This window comes from Oryzias latipes, chromosome 7 (assembly GCF_002234675.1).
Source record: "Oryzias latipes chromosome 7, ASM223467v1".
NCBI lineage: Eukaryota > Metazoa > Chordata > Actinopteri > Beloniformes > Adrianichthyidae > Oryzias > Oryzias latipes.
Window position 1 is genome coordinate 30,426,604 of NC_019865.2, and position 15,381 is coordinate 30,441,984.

Below are 15,381 nucleotides of genomic sequence, written 5' to 3' on the forward strand. Positions count from 1 at the left end.
CTATATCTACCTTATAGAACTTTATTTTATTATTTATCCTTTCTTGTCTTACTCCTGTAACCCCTTGTGCTATCTTAGGCACTTTGACGTTGGGAGTTGGGTCATCTAGACCCACTAGACAGTGCTCTGAACCTTTTTTCTTCAATGATTTGTGATCTTCACTGGTGTCCATGGATTACATGAAATCTTTCCACCTTTATCATGGTAGGGAGAACACGTCAATGTAAGGGTGGGGGTGGGGGGGCATCCAAGATAGCACAAGGGATAAACATGCTTTCTGGAATACCCCCCATGGCATGGTGGCAACAATTTTGACCATCCTCCACTTGTAAACAAGTTTCCGAATAGTGGAATGGCGATATTCTTTTAGATTCCTTACTATAACCTTGTTAGACGGCTCTTTGGATCTCACCATTGTGCTCACTCTCACTTCAACAGTCAGGGTCACTTCACACTAAAATGTCTGAGCTCCTATGAAAAAGGAGACTTACTTTTTCTTGATTTTACAACTTCAAATAATACTTTTAAAGTAAACTTTTCAAAGAAACAGTATAGAATATTAACGTGACAGTTAGATTGAGACTTAACTACAGTCAGGCAGCTGTTCCACAGAGAACCATGATGGGCAGAAGCTCTGGGAGCAGTCTGCACCAAAAGGCAAAGGATAATGGATAGATCCGTTCATAGTGAAGTATTTAAAATGGAATTTATCCAAGCAATATAGAATATGTGAAAATTGTACAAAAATGTATATAGTCGGAAACATGAAAGACCCTAATCTCTGCAATTTGTAATGGTCATTTATTTAAAAAAGACGTTTAAGTAGAAAAAGTAATGGCAGAGTACAGCCTTATTAGTTACAGACTTCATCCCCTGACCTCCAGATCAAACAGTCTCCGTGATGGACGGCCGTGACCACCACTCAAGCCTTTCTCTAATCTGAAGATTTGGAAGAAGAGGGAGGAGTTTATGATTATTGTAACTGCTTGGTAAAAATAAAAACATTAACAAATGCAAAAGCAATACTTCAAAAGGATTGAATAAAACTGTTTTTACCAAAAGAATGTGAAAATCTGTGTGAACAGATTAGATTAAACAGAACACCGCCCCTCAAGGTCTGGCAGCACTAGCACCATGCTGCGTTCACGTCCCTCAGGAAAGCATAAAACAGTCTTCCTCCAACCTGCATAAGACTGACAACCTCTTCAGGGAGTACCCCACCCTCAATCCAAACCTGGGACAGGCTCCAGCAACCCTGTGACCTCTAAGGGGGAATAAATGTCTTAAAGTTTCTTTTGGTTTGCAGAAATGTTGATTCCTTTTCCAGAACAGCTGGAATGTTTAACAAAGGTCTTCACCGTAAAAAACTGGATCAGTGATTTTTATGTTCAGTTTTCCGTTTCTGAGTCTTTGTTTCTGGATTTATTGGACTTGGAATTTGTTTTTCTGCGTGTCAAAGCCCTCATTTCTCCTCACGTAATCACATTTCTGCAATTATTTCCAAACCTAAATATTCTTAAGTTCAATATGTAGGCTCGAGGAGTCCAGAAAAATCTGTTTAGCCATTTTTTTAATCTTTGAAGGTTTTTCTTTGTCTTATGATCTTGAAGGATTTTACATCTTGGAAACAAGCTTTATTGAAACTATGTACATTTTGTGATCAGATTTAGTTTAAATATATTAAAAACAAAACACTTTTGCTCATTTTTAATTGTGTAATTTGATTTATTGAAACACCCGTTTCAAAATAAATATTTTTTCATTTAAGGCTTTCTGCTCCTGCGGCTTTATTCGAATTGAAGCCCCCATGCTCTGCTCTCGTGTTGTACTGTAGCCTGTAATGGACCTGTGTTAAAAAACATTTTTTTTTTTAAATGTGACTTCTTTTGAAGGTTTGTCCTGTGATTAGATGGAACAAATTATCCACCAGGAAAAGTCTGGAGTGAAAGAAATCCAACCATCAACTGCTTTCTCAAAGGCGCCTCCTGCAGGACGTTTTCTGAAGAGCTCTTCCGATTGGTTGCTTCCTGAAGGGTTGTTCTTTCTGAACGGCAGTCTCTGAAGGGCTCATCTGACAGAGCAAATCCTCGAGGGCACAGTCAGTGGGCTGGCTGCTGTTTATCCTCATCATTTCTTCCTCCTGACCACGGTCCAACCATCTTCCTCTTGAGGAGGAGGAGGAGGAGGAGGATATCTGTCGGATTGCTGGGACTCCCCAAACTCCATTTCCTGTACACAAAATATGAAATCACCTCTGCTTTGTTGTCATGCTAACCAGATTCGAAGAGTTATAGTACTTCTGTGGAGCAGTTCTATTTACTTTAAGTCTTACCTGTGTTTCAGTGCCACTGTCCTCGTCTGACGATGTGGGAGGAGCCTGTACCTTAGCCCGCTGTGTCTTCTTCAGGCTCAGAGACTGGATGGAGTTTTTCAGTAACTCCAGCGCCCCCTGCTGCCAGTGAGCGTACATCTGCAGCAGGCTGAGTGATACCTGTTCACATAAACACAGGAGAACCTGAACAGGGGGGTATTCCAAAAAGCAGGTTATGCTAGCCCCCACGGTAAGTTTGAGGCTAAGGAAGTGGATAAGCTCAGCTTTCAGTTCCAAAAACAGAGGTATGATTCAGTGTATGTCAAGTTGCCATAGCAACTCGTGCTCTGAACATAACCTGGTCTGGAGCAGGTTTAGTTGAAGGTTAGTTTGTTTTCAGAGAGGTAAAGCAGCATGGCGTGTCCATTTGAAGATGATTTAGTGGATGAAGAAGCTCAGATAATAGTTTTTCCACCGTGAGAGGGTGATAAGACCACATATGGATGTTGGAAAGATAAACTTTTTTACTTTGATCTAACTTAAGCTGTGCTGTCATTCAAACAGCTGAGTGAATTGGTAAACCATCCGTAAACCATACACCTCTCGACTCCAAACAGTTTCAGGAGGAGGCTATGCGTGAAGCTGAATGCATAGTGTCATTTCTGACATCAAGTCCATTTATTTTTTCATACCCACAAGCAGCCAAACGGCGTGGACCTCACTTCTGCTCTTAGACCCCTCAGTCATGGTGCAACAAAAAGAAACACCCACGCTCAGCCCTATTTTGGCCGCATCCCACAATCCCTGGCTGCTATTAGACCCAACGTGCACGTGACCGCCACTACAATATGACGCAGCTCTCAAGTTAAAAGCAATGTTAAAAGCAGTGTGAAGGAGAGACAGAGAGAGAGTGTGGTGAAGAATGTCTGACGCTAATCCAATCCCACACTGAGGAGGAAGAATTCCATGGTTTGAGTGCACAGGAGAAGGATGAAGAAAGCTCAGTGACTTTTACATTGATATTTTTTAAAACAGCCTTTTACTACCATACTTTTTTCTTTCTTTCCTCTCCACCTTCGGGGATCTTCCTTCGGTTGTTCACTTCCCCGTTTGGACCCCCAGAGCCTCCAGAGCTGGTTAGTAAAGAATCATTCATCTTCTTCTGGGGGAAACCTTCTTTTATTACAGTTCTCTTTCATTCTGTATAACAAACATAAACACACACCCTCAACACACTTTCACTGCTCGTGCTGTCACTCCCTCTTGTGCTGCACTCGCGTTCTCCCCTCCTTCCGCTGCAGCTCCTTCCTTCTTCTTAGACACGCGCGCGGTTTCAGCACATTCACATCCTCAATCTACAACACAGTGTGGCGACCTGGGGGTAAGCGTCGCCTTAAGCCCCTAAGACTCATGGGAAGTGGGGAACTGTGGGTGTAAAGTTCCTCACCATGACTGAGGGGGCTCTAAGCAGAAGTGAGATCCATGCTGTTTGGCTGTTTCTGAGTTTGCTCAAATAAACAGGCTATGGTGCCTGAAATGAGAAAATTCCAAACTGCATTAACCTCTCACTCTGAGACTGTGGGAGATGCGCAGAACATATTACAACATATTTAAACTTTGACGCATGCAGCTATTATACAGGTGCGGCTTGAGTGTGAATAAAATAGTTTACTCTTTAAAAATGTAAAGGGTGCGGCTTGTAATCAGGTGTGCTCTATAGCCCAGAATTTACGGTAATTCTTTCTGCACCATGAGTGACAGGTTGGGACAGGATGATGAGGTTATTAAGTACCACTAGACCTGCTAAATGTTACAAGAACTGAAGTTAAAGTCAGATTCAGGTTAAAAGAATATGGGCTTCATGCTCCAAATCCACATTGAATTATTCATTTTATTGTTATAAAAATGAGAAAATCTGCAGCCTTAAACTTAGACATATGAGAGTTCAAGAAGTACAATAAATTAAGATGGAAAAACATTTAATTTAATTGGAGTTATATGACATTTAGTTAGATAAATATATATTTGAGTTGTAAAAAAAATTATTGAGTTGGGTAGACGTAAGAAATTAGGTTGAATAAATTTAACTCAATTACTTGTTACCAATTGAAGTCATTCATTTAAGTTGGATAAGTTGTGTATGTATATATATATCTGCGTCACAATGAAAATAAGATCAGAAACTCCTGCGTTTACTTTGTCCGTTATTTTTCTCCAAGCAGAAACTATTTCTTTTGCTGATGATGCAGCCGTGTTACTTTTTTGATGGACGTATATCTTCATACGACGTCATTGAAATCTCAGACTTCGTCTCACTGAAGTATAGCTTTCTCTTTTGTTTTATCCACGCGTTTCCATGGCGACTCCAGAAATCGGCGATCTATTGAGAATGTCTTTACGTACTTGCCGTGCACGTGCATTAACCTAGGGTTACCAAGTCGAGGGTAATTACGCCAACTCATATCTGGTCTTTTTGAAACCAACGTCCCCAGAGTAAGCAAGTTCAGGCGGATTTCAGCCAGAGTTCAGGGTTAAGGTCAAGGTAGTTTAAACAAGCTTTCTGGAATACCCCCCATGGTCTGCCTCAAAAAAAATGAAACATATCGTCACAGGTATGATGAAAATTTTTCAAAAGTGCTTTTTGGTCAAAGTATTACTCATTCAATAAAACCACAGAATTTACAACTGATGAAAAGTGTTAAAATCATTCTTACAGGAAAATGTATTTACGGTCAAGTTTTAATATCATCCAACACTGCACAGATCCAGCAGCCGCAGATTTGACTTCAAAGGTTTAAATTACTTATTACACTGGCATTAAAAACTGCTCTGGAGTCATTTTGTTCTTGCTTTGCCCAAGCTATAACGCCTGTCTGAAGGTGACAGCTCGAACAGGAGGGGACCGGGGTCCCGCTGATGAACAGTGGAGAAAAAAATGTCTGTTTTTCTCACTGTCGACTATTTAGAGTTCTTTAGTCTTTGAGGAGAAAAAAGGTTTAAAAAATAAAAAAGTCATCCAAGTTTTTTATCATCAGAGCACAGTGGACTAAAAAATAGTCTTCACAAAATATTCACATTTATTAGGTTTGTACTTCGGGAAATCAGTGACATCAATTTTGCGAAAAAAAATAAAATAAAAAAATAAAAAGGTTTTTAGTTAGTAGGGAGAAGGGAGGGAATTCAGACATAGCCTAGATTTGTGCAGCACTACAACATGGTGAACGCACTATGTTGTGTGAGTACAAGGAAATTAAACACAACCTTAGTGTTGACGAATGTCTAATTGTTCGTCTCTGCCCTAGAAAACATTTGTTACCTTTTTAACCCTAGAGCACTATTGCCGGGTGATTTTTCACCGAGCAAAACGGTTACATGAATTTCAACATGTCGCGTGTCCAGGAGTCTGCGCCTTCACCAGAGAAGTCTTACGTGTCCTATGAGTAAGACCAAGTTTCCAGTATCATTTTATTTAATTAAATAATTTTTTGTTCCAATATTCCTAATTACTTAAGCATGTTTTTAGGAACTTCCTATGTTTTTCTCTTTCATTTTGTTACACCTACCACAGTTGAAAATAAAACAAAACCACTAATTCATCATGTGTTGTCATGTTGTGATCTATTTTTTATAACAAGTACTTTTTGTTGGGTATATTATATCGAGTAGAAATTACCCGGCAAAAGTGATGGCGAAACTTTTCGTAGCGAAAGTGTTCTAGGGTTACAGCATCTGCCCCAACTATTACATTAAAAGCCCAAAGCTAGTTAATATTAAAACAAACGTCTTGCAAAATTTCTTTGGTAAAAAGGAGCTAGAGAGGAAACTGAGGAGAAGTCCCTAACTTCAAAAAAATAAATCCACATTTAACATGAATCATACTACAAATATGGATTTATTGTGACATTTGTTCCCCACATACCAGGCTGCACTGCAGAGTCAGCTTCAACCAACTTTCTAATGTTACAAATATGCTGCTAATAAAGTTGCATTCACAGTCAATTCACGTTTATTTTTAGTATTTTACATGTTGAAAATGCTAGTTTTATTCCAGGTGTATCATTTTATTTTGTAGTTTTTATCCGCCGCACCCTTAAAGTCAGCTGAAAAGGACAACATTTTTTTTTTTCAGCCAGAGGCTCGCAACAGAGCAGTGAAGGAGTATCATGTGGCTCCAGATCCTCACGTGGCAAGACAGGGGGGGGTTCCAAAAAGCAGGTTATGCTAGCTCCCACGGTAAGTTTGAGGCTAAGGAAGTTGATAACCTCAGCTTTCGGTTCCAGAAATGGAGGTATGTTTCAGGATATGTCAAGTTGCCATAGCAACTCATGCTCTGAACATAACCTGGTCGGGAGCAGGTTTTTTTTTTTTTTTTTTTTTTTTTTTTTCTTTACTTGTCCTGTCCAACAGCTAGGCAGGCAGATGAGAACTGAGGGCCTCTTGTGTTGGACATATTTTACTTTAACAAGAGGGGTTATTAATCTTCAGACAAACCAAAGGTATGTCTGAATAAACCCCTTTAGTAATTGAGGCCAAACTTTATTCATTTCAACCATGATTGAAAATCTTTGGTGTTGGACCGGACGGAAAAGGAAAGAAGGGAAGAAGAGGGAGGGATGTCAGAGGGGGTGGGGGGGGGGGGGGGTGATAGTGAGAGGGGGGGTAAGACCTTGAAGCAGCATAGAGCAGACAGGTTTACTGGTTGTTTATCATTACGGTACGGTTCAAATGTAGTACAAAAAGGGCGGGGCCTGTTCACACACACTCAAATATTATCAACACACCTGCTAGCTGCAAAAAATGTTCACATGTCAACATGTACACAAAACAGATAGTGGTCACGAACGCATACCTATGCCTTTAAACCAACTAGTGTGAAATCTTTCATTCATTCAATCATGCAAACTATTAGTGCAAAGGTGAGCTAACACCGGTGCTCAGGTGAGTGTTTATGTTCTTCTAAAATGGATGGTGGAATGTGTAAAGAAGGAGGAGGAGCGCCCAGCCACCCCCACACCCAGACCCCCGCCGCAGCAGCAGCGGCAGCCGGAATTCCCCCAACGCCACACAGGAACAGGCAGGGAACAACCGCCCCCCGGGCAACCAAGACCGCCACCCAGGCCAGGGCCAGCAGGACCGCCGCGAGGCCCCCAGAGCCAGAGAGCAGGGAGGCGCGGAGGGAAAGAGAGCGCCGCCCCAGCCCAGCCAGGAAAGCAGCCCCCCCGCCGCGCCGGAAGAGCCCAACGCAGGGCCCCACCGGAGAAGGACGCCTACAGCCCCAGACGAGCACCCCACCACCTCCCAGGAGTTCCGGGCATCCCCCCGCCCCAACCCCAGGTACGAGCCAGGACCCCCCAAGGGAGACCCGCTCCGCACTCCAGGCAGCCACCCACCCGGCCCACGGTTGGTCAAGGGAGGAGCAAGGCAGGGGCCCGCCGCCCCCGCCCAGGAGGGGGGAACCCCGGGAAAAAAAAGGGTGGCCCACAAGGGGTGTTATAAATATGGCCCGACCAGGCTCGGCCATGTTGGAAGTTTGGCGGGGCCCAGCGCTCAGGGGCAAGGACCAGGACCCACCCCCCAGGGACACGAACACCCCCGGCTCAGGTGTAATATGAACCCCCCACCGTGCGGAGAGAGCACCGCCGGGCCAAGGGAGCCGGCACCCAAGGGACACGGCCGCTGTCGCTAAGGGGCCCGCACCCCCCACCAGGGAGGGGGTAGGGGACAGATGGACCCAGGTCCCACCTTCCTTGCATCAGGTCCCACCTTCCTTGCAGGGAGCAGGTTTAGTTGAAGGTTAGTTTGTTTACATGGAGGTGAACCTGCATGGCGTGTCCATTTGAAGATGATTTAGTGGATGAAGAAGCTCAGATAATACTTTTTCCACCATGAGAGGGTGATAAGACCACATACGGATGTAGGAAAGATGAACTTTTTTACTTTGTTGATCTAACTTAATTATTTGCTTTAGTTAAGATAAATCACTTTTTTAGTTGAGTCAACTTAAAAATAACAGTTTTCAGACAGTCATTTTACTTTCATTCAAATTAATTCAATTAAGTAGGTGTAAATTTGGTGCTGCTCTTAGATCGGCACCGCAAGGGATTGTGGGATACCATTCCCTTTGGCTGTCTGGACGGATTTGGGTTTAAGTGTGGCTTTTTGACCAAATGTGTTTTAATTGTTTAGCTGTTTTACTGTGTTTTGCAGAGTTATTTTGTCCTACTATGCTTAGTCTCTGCAACCATGAGTGAGAGGGAAGGAGAGGATGATGAGTTTATATAGCACCCCTACAGTCAGGTGAATGAATGCACTCTGTGTATATTGCTTTGTTTTTTTTATTGTTACACAAATGAGTATATCTGCCGGCTCAAACTTAGACATATGAGAGTTCAAGAATCATAATCAATTAAGATGGAAAAAATATTAATTGAATTGGAGTAATATGACATTTAGTTAGATAAATATGTAAATTTGAGTTGTAAAAAACAATTGAGTTTTGTAGACATAGGAAATTAGGTTGAATAAATTTAACTCAAATACTTGTTATCAATAGAAGTAATTCATTTAAGGTGGCAAAATTGGAAAGGTTTTTATATATATATATATATATATATATATATATATATATATATATATATATATATATATATATATATATATATATATATATATATATTAGGGCTGCACGATATGAGGAAAACTCGCATTATGCGATATTGGTGATTAATATTGCGATAACGATATAATTTGCGGTATATAAACAAATATCAAACCAAACAAAAACATCATTTCCATTTCAATGCAACAGTATAAAAATTATACTCCAAATGACCCTCGTCGACATAGGAGGCAAACATCAAACATAAGCACAAGGGTCAAGGTAACCATTTATTGCGATTTTCGCCGTCTTTTGCGGTATGCATATTGCACAGCTTGATGTCGCGATAACGATAAATTTGCAGTATATTGTGCAGGCCTAATATATATATGAGGTAAATAAGTATTTGATCCCACTGTGATTTAGCAAGTTCTCCCACTTAGAAAACATGGAGGGGTCTAAAATTTTCATCATAGGTGCATTTCCACAGTGAGAGACAGAATGGGAAGAAACATTCAGAAATCACGTTGTAGGATTTTTTAAAACTATTTATTTGTATATTACTGTGAAAAATAAGTATTTGATCACTTGATTATCAGATAGATTTCTGACCAGCAAAGTCATGCTGTTCTGCTTTTAAATAGTTCAACTCCACTGCTCAGGATTCTAAATTAGTGGCACCAGTTTGAGGGCGTTAGCTTGCATAAAGGCACCTGTGCCCCCCCCACAATCAGTCAGAAGTCTAACTACTAACATGGGCAAAACCAAAGAGCTGTCAAAAGACACAAGAGACAAAATTGTAGACCTTCACAAAGCTGGAAGTCGCTATGGGGCAATTGCCAAGCAGCTTGGTGAGAAAAGAACAAATGTTGGAGCAATTGTCAGAAAATGGAAGAGGCTAATGATGACTGTCAATGTCCCTCGGACTGGGGCCCCTCGCAAGATCTCAGCTCGTGGGGTATCGATGATGCTAAGGAAGGTGAAGAATCAGCCCAGGACCACAAGGGAGGAGCTGGTCAATGCATTAAAACGTCTTGGTTTAAAATCATGTATCGCACAGAAGGTTCCCCTGCTGAAGTCAGCCCATGTCAAGGCCCGTCTGAAGTTTGCCAATGACCATCTTGATGAGCCAGAGGAGTCTTGGGAGAAAGACTTGTGGTCAGATGAGAACAAAATAGAACTTTTTGGTCTTAACTCCATTCGGTGTGTTTGGAGGAGGAAGAAGGAGGAGCATCATCCCAAGAACACCATACCTACAGTGAAGCACGGGGGTGGAAGCTTCATGCTCTGGGGGTGTTTTTCTGCGCAAGGGACAGGACGACTGCACTGTATTAAGGAGAGGATGAAGGGGGATTTGTATTGTGAGATTTTGGGCAAAAACCTCCTGACCTCTGTCAGAGCGTTGAAGATGGGTCGTGGCTGGGTCTTTCAGCGTGACAATGACCCGAAGCACACAGCCAAGAAAACCAAGGAGTGGCTCTGTAAGAAGCATATCAAGGTTCTGGAGTGGCCTAGCCAGTCTCCAGACCTAAATCTAATAGAGAATCTTTGGAGGGAGCTGAAACTCTGTGTTGCTCAGCGACAGCCCCGAACCCTGACAGATCTAGAGAAGATCTGTATGGAGGAGTGGGCCAAAATAGCTGCTGAAGTATGTAGAGACCTAGTGAAGAACTACAGGAACCGTTTGACCTCTGTAATTGTTAACAAAGGCTTCTGCACCAAATAATAAGGTTATTCAACTCAAGTGATCAAATACTTATTTGTCACAGTAATATACAAATAAATCGTTTAAAAAAATCGTACATGATGAAACTTTTAGACCCCTCCATGTTTTCTAAGTGGGAGAAATTGCTAAATCACAGGGTGATCAAATACTTATTGACCTCACTGTATATATGCGTCACAAGGAAAATGGAAATAAGATCAGAAACTCGTGCGTTTACTTTCTCTGTTCTTCTACAACAAGCAAAAACTCTCTCTTTTGATGATGATGCAGCTGTGTTACTTTTTTGATGGAAGCATAATCTTCATACGCCGTCATTTAAATCTCAGACTCCGTCTCACTGAAGTATAGCTCTCTCTCTTTTTTTCTCCACGCATTTCCATGGTGACTCCAAAAATCGGCGATCCATTGAGAATGTCTTTATGTACTTGACGTGCACGTGCATTAACCCAGGGTTACCAAGTCAAACGTAATTACGCCAACTCATATCTGGGGGGTATTCCAGAAAGCAGGTTATTCTAGCTCTCACGGTAAGTTTGAGGCTAAGGAAGTTGATAACCTCAGCTTTCGGTTCCGGAAATGGAGGTATGTTTCAGGGTATGTCAAGTTGCCATGGGAACTCATGCTCTGAACATAACCTGGTCTGGAGCAGGTTTAGTTGAAGGTTAGTTTGTTTTCAGAAAGGTGAAGCAGCATGGCGTGTTCATTTGAAGATGATTTAGTGGATGAAGAAGCTCAGATAATACTTTTTCCACCATGAGAGGGTGATAAGACCACATATGGATGTTGGAAAAATAAACTTTTTTACTTTGAGCTAACTTAATTATTTGCTTCAGTTAAGATAAAGCTTTTTTTTTTAAGACAGATTAAAAATAACACATAGTTTTCATACAGTTATTTTCCTTTCATTCAAATTAATTCTATTAAGTAGGTGTAACTTTGGTGCTGCTGTTAGATCGGCACCGCAAGGGATTGTGGGATATCATTCCCTTTGCCTCTCTGGACGGATTTGGGTTTAAGTGTGTGTTTTTGACAGAATGTGTTTAGTTGTTTTACTGTGTTTTGCCGAGTTATTTTGTCCTACTAAGCTTACGTCTTTGCACCATGAGTGAGAGTGAAGGAGAGGATAATGAGTTTATATAGCAGCCCTACGGTCTAGCGTTGTAATGACAATGACGGAAAATTATTTAAACAATTTTTGCACTCCGCGCATTTTTCCCCCCGTCCTTTTTAATGTTATACAAATGAGCATATCTGCCGGCTCAAACTTAGACATTTGAGAGTTCAAGAAATATAATTAATTTAGATGGAAAAAAGATTGATTGAATTGGAGTAATATGAAATTTAGTTGGATAAATACGTAAATCTGAGTTGTATAAAAAATTATTGAGTTTTATAGATGTAAGAAATTAGGTTGAATAAATTTAACTCAATTATTTGTTACCAATAGAAGTAATTCCTTTATGTTGGCAAAATTGGATAGGTTTTATATATATATATATATATATATGCGTCACAAGGAAAATGGAAATAAGATCAGAAACTCGTGCGTTTACTTTGTCTGTTCTTCTACTACAAGCAGAAACTCTTTTGATGTTGCAGCCGTATTACTTTTTTGATGGACGTATAATCTTCATACGCCATCATTAAAACCTCAGACTCCGTCTCACTGAAGTATAGCGCTTTCTTTTCTTTCTTTTTTTTCTCCACGCGTTTCCATGGTGACTCCAGAAATCGGCGATCTATTGAGAATGTCTTTATGTACCTGCTGTGCGCGTGCATTAACCCAGGGTTACCAAGTGGAGCGTAATTACGCTAACTCATATCTGGTCTTTTGGAACCGACATATCCAGAGTAAGGAAGTTCAGGCGGATTTCAGCCAGAGTTCAGGCTTAAAGTCTGGCTAATTTAAACATGCTTCCTGGAATACCCCCCTGGAATGACCCCCAGGACATGCATGTGTGTGTCCACGTGAGCGTGCACGTGGTACCTGAGGCAAGCTCCCGTCATCCACGACAGTATCAAACTCTTGATCAAGGAGCACAGCCAGGTAGTCCTCCACCTCATACTGCTGCAGGTCAGCTAGAAACACACAAACAAATGTGGGCACACAGCAAACACAGGTACACACACACACAAACAGATGTACACACAAACAAATGTACACACAAACAGATACACAGACACACACAAAAACAAACAAACAGAAAAACAAACAAATGTAGGCACAAAAACATTGCCATGGTTACTAACCGTTGTCATGGAAATACTGCTGCACCACGTCCACCATCCAGTCCGCCTTCTGTGGGCCGAACGCGCCCCCGAACCCGTTCTCCACCGCAATCTAACAAACAAACGGAGGATTTGTCGAACCCGACTGGGACCAGATCCAAACAATAGGTCCACCTTCCCAGCGGAACACCCCAAACCGGGTCAAGATAAAGTTGACTCATCTGGACCGCAGCGGAGAACCGGGACAGGTTCTGTGGATCTGAATCCTCACCCGGTTCGAAGCTCACCTGTAGTACCGGCCAGCTGTGAAGAACCGCCCGAACCGCGTCTGTGAAAAGCTCACGTGAAGCCACCGAGGCCGCCATAATAGTCTGACGTCACTTCGAATGCGACGAGACGTCATCATAAACAGACGTAACCAATCGATCCAGGACGAGGTTTCGATGGTCGATTTTGAGAGAAAGTTAATATTAGTTTTACAGAAAATGTCTGTGTAATAAAACGTTATGTAATCTAATATCCCAGAATTCACTTACGAATTTAAAATCGGAAAATACAATTCTGAGTTTCATTCGCCAAAATCAACAGAAATGTCTGGCAAGTCGAACCTAATTTATTCTGACTGCATCAATGTTTGGTCATTTAAGACCCACTTTATTCATCTTTTGATCTTTTTCCAAAGCGTTCCCAGTGGTCTTTTAATCATGATTATGCCATTTTTAGGCACAAAAAAATAAAATAAAACATCAAAACAATCTGTCGTTTTCTAGAACAGTTTCTGCAGAGAGCGGCAGGAGTTCATTAGAAATTTACTCCTGAGTAGTAGGCCCATCTGTTTATACACTGTCCCACTAGCTTCCAGCCCTTCACAATCCCATCCTAACATTAGCGGTGCAACAAAATTGGCAGCATTATCGTTTACAGTTTAGATCCAGATTCCAGCTCAGACGAAGAAAACAGACGTTCACGGATCTATTTGTCTGACAGTGGATGATCAGAATGGAGCAGAGCTGGGAGACTGTGACAGCATATTTTCTACATCACATGAAGACCTTCTTCCAACAGCATTTTTTTCGACTGCCCCTGATTCACAATGATTTGCATAAAGAAATACTCAGCAATGCAATTGTGAGCTTAACTTTCTTTATATACATGTATATATATGTTCTCCATCATCAGAAAAATACTACAAGAACATATTTAAAACACATATGATTAAAGCCTAGGGTGTATGAGAATTTATTTATCTGCAAAAGAAGAAAGGTTCAGTTTGGTAGATGGAAAATTGTCACTTCCAGTCATCCCATTTTCATCTCAGACTTTCGTTGTGGCTTTTGTTTGTGAATGTATCGTTTCACATGATTACTACGGTGGCCGACAGGGCTCACACTACATACAAATGGAAAAACGCAACGGCATTACCCGAAGCAAGACGAAATTACCCGAAGCACAACGGCATTAAGAGACAGCGCAACGGCATTACCCGAAGCACAACGGCATTAAGAGACAGCGCAACGGCATTACCCGAAGCGCGACGACATAACCGCAGCATTAGCATTAAGCTCAGCACAACGGAAGTGAGGACTTTTTTTCCGGGGAAAAAATAAAAGCCTGGCAGATTCAAACTATTCGGTACGACAGAATTTTAGGGCCACCAAAAAAAGTAAAATTATGAAATTTTAAACCGTAAATTTATGAGAAAAAAATTGTATTTTTACGAGATTAAAGTGGAAGTGAGCATACAGGGCAGCAGCAGCAACAAGTGAACGCTGCAAAGCAGCAGAGCAGACTGACTAAACTTAGTTGAACAGGTGAGCTGAATGTTTATTGATAACGTTCCAAATGTCTGGAAGTTTAGTTGTTTGATTTATGATTTATTAATGTTTTATTTTTTGATTGGTGGTTTGGAGGATCTCTGCAGCCCGATGAAGCCGACGGCGACAGTTATGGAGTGTGCGCGCGCGCGCGTGTGTGTGCGTGCCTGTGTGTGTGTTGGAGACCCCGCGTGCATGTGTGAGAGCACGGGCGAAAGAGGGGGGTGAGAGCGCGGAGCGGGAGAGTTTGCGTCTATATTGTGTGATCGAGACTGAGAACCTTAATAAAAAGATGATGTCCCTCCCCAGAAGAAGTATTTTGTCTTATTAACTCGCTCTGGAGGCTGACGATCCGAGCGGGAAAGTGAATCCCAAACGAGGATCCGCCTTCGGCCCTGGAGAAAATCTCCCCTGCGTTTCCGACCACAGTCAGAGAGAAAAAAAGAGAAGTTATTTCGCAGGTTCAACAGTATCCCTGCAGCTGTCCACCTGAATCCTTTCTTCCTCCATTAAAGATCAGATCTCTACGTTTGTGTGACACTTCCGTCTGAGGAGGAGCACTTTCTGGCATTTTCAACGTTCTAATGCTAATATAACAGACTATTTTCATTCCTCTTTATTGTTATATGTTATAACGGGACGTTTCATCTGGAGGAGGTGGCGTATGTAACACTGTTTACTTCTGCATTGGTGTTCTGATGAC

At 41.7% G+C, this 15,381-nt stretch overlaps 1 protein-coding gene across 2 annotated transcripts; it reads right to left on the reverse strand.

Moving 5' to 3' along the window:
- Positions 1-782: 782 nt before the first annotated feature.
- On the reverse strand, positions 783-13,275 carry tsr2 (TSR2, ribosome maturation factor). Of its 2 annotated transcripts, XR_002289704.1 has the most exons (6): positions 13,152-13,275; positions 12,886-12,976; positions 12,623-12,714; positions 2,333-2,491; positions 1,959-2,229; positions 783-1,846 (listed from the first exon to the last, which is right to left on the reverse strand). XR_002289704.1 is itself a non-coding variant. In XM_004086359.3 (5 exons), the coding sequence occupies exons 1-5, from the start codon at positions 13,227-13,229 to the stop codon at positions 2,128-2,130; spliced, it is 522 nt and encodes a 173-aa protein (XP_004086407.1). In that variant the 5' UTR covers positions 13,230-13,275; the 3' UTR covers positions 783-2,127. The 2 variants fall into 2 exon arrangements, 1 of the variants encoding a protein (XP_004086407.1); XM_004086359.3 differs by having other exon boundaries at positions 783-2,229.
- Between the last annotated feature and the right edge of the window lie 2,106 nt (positions 13,276-15,381).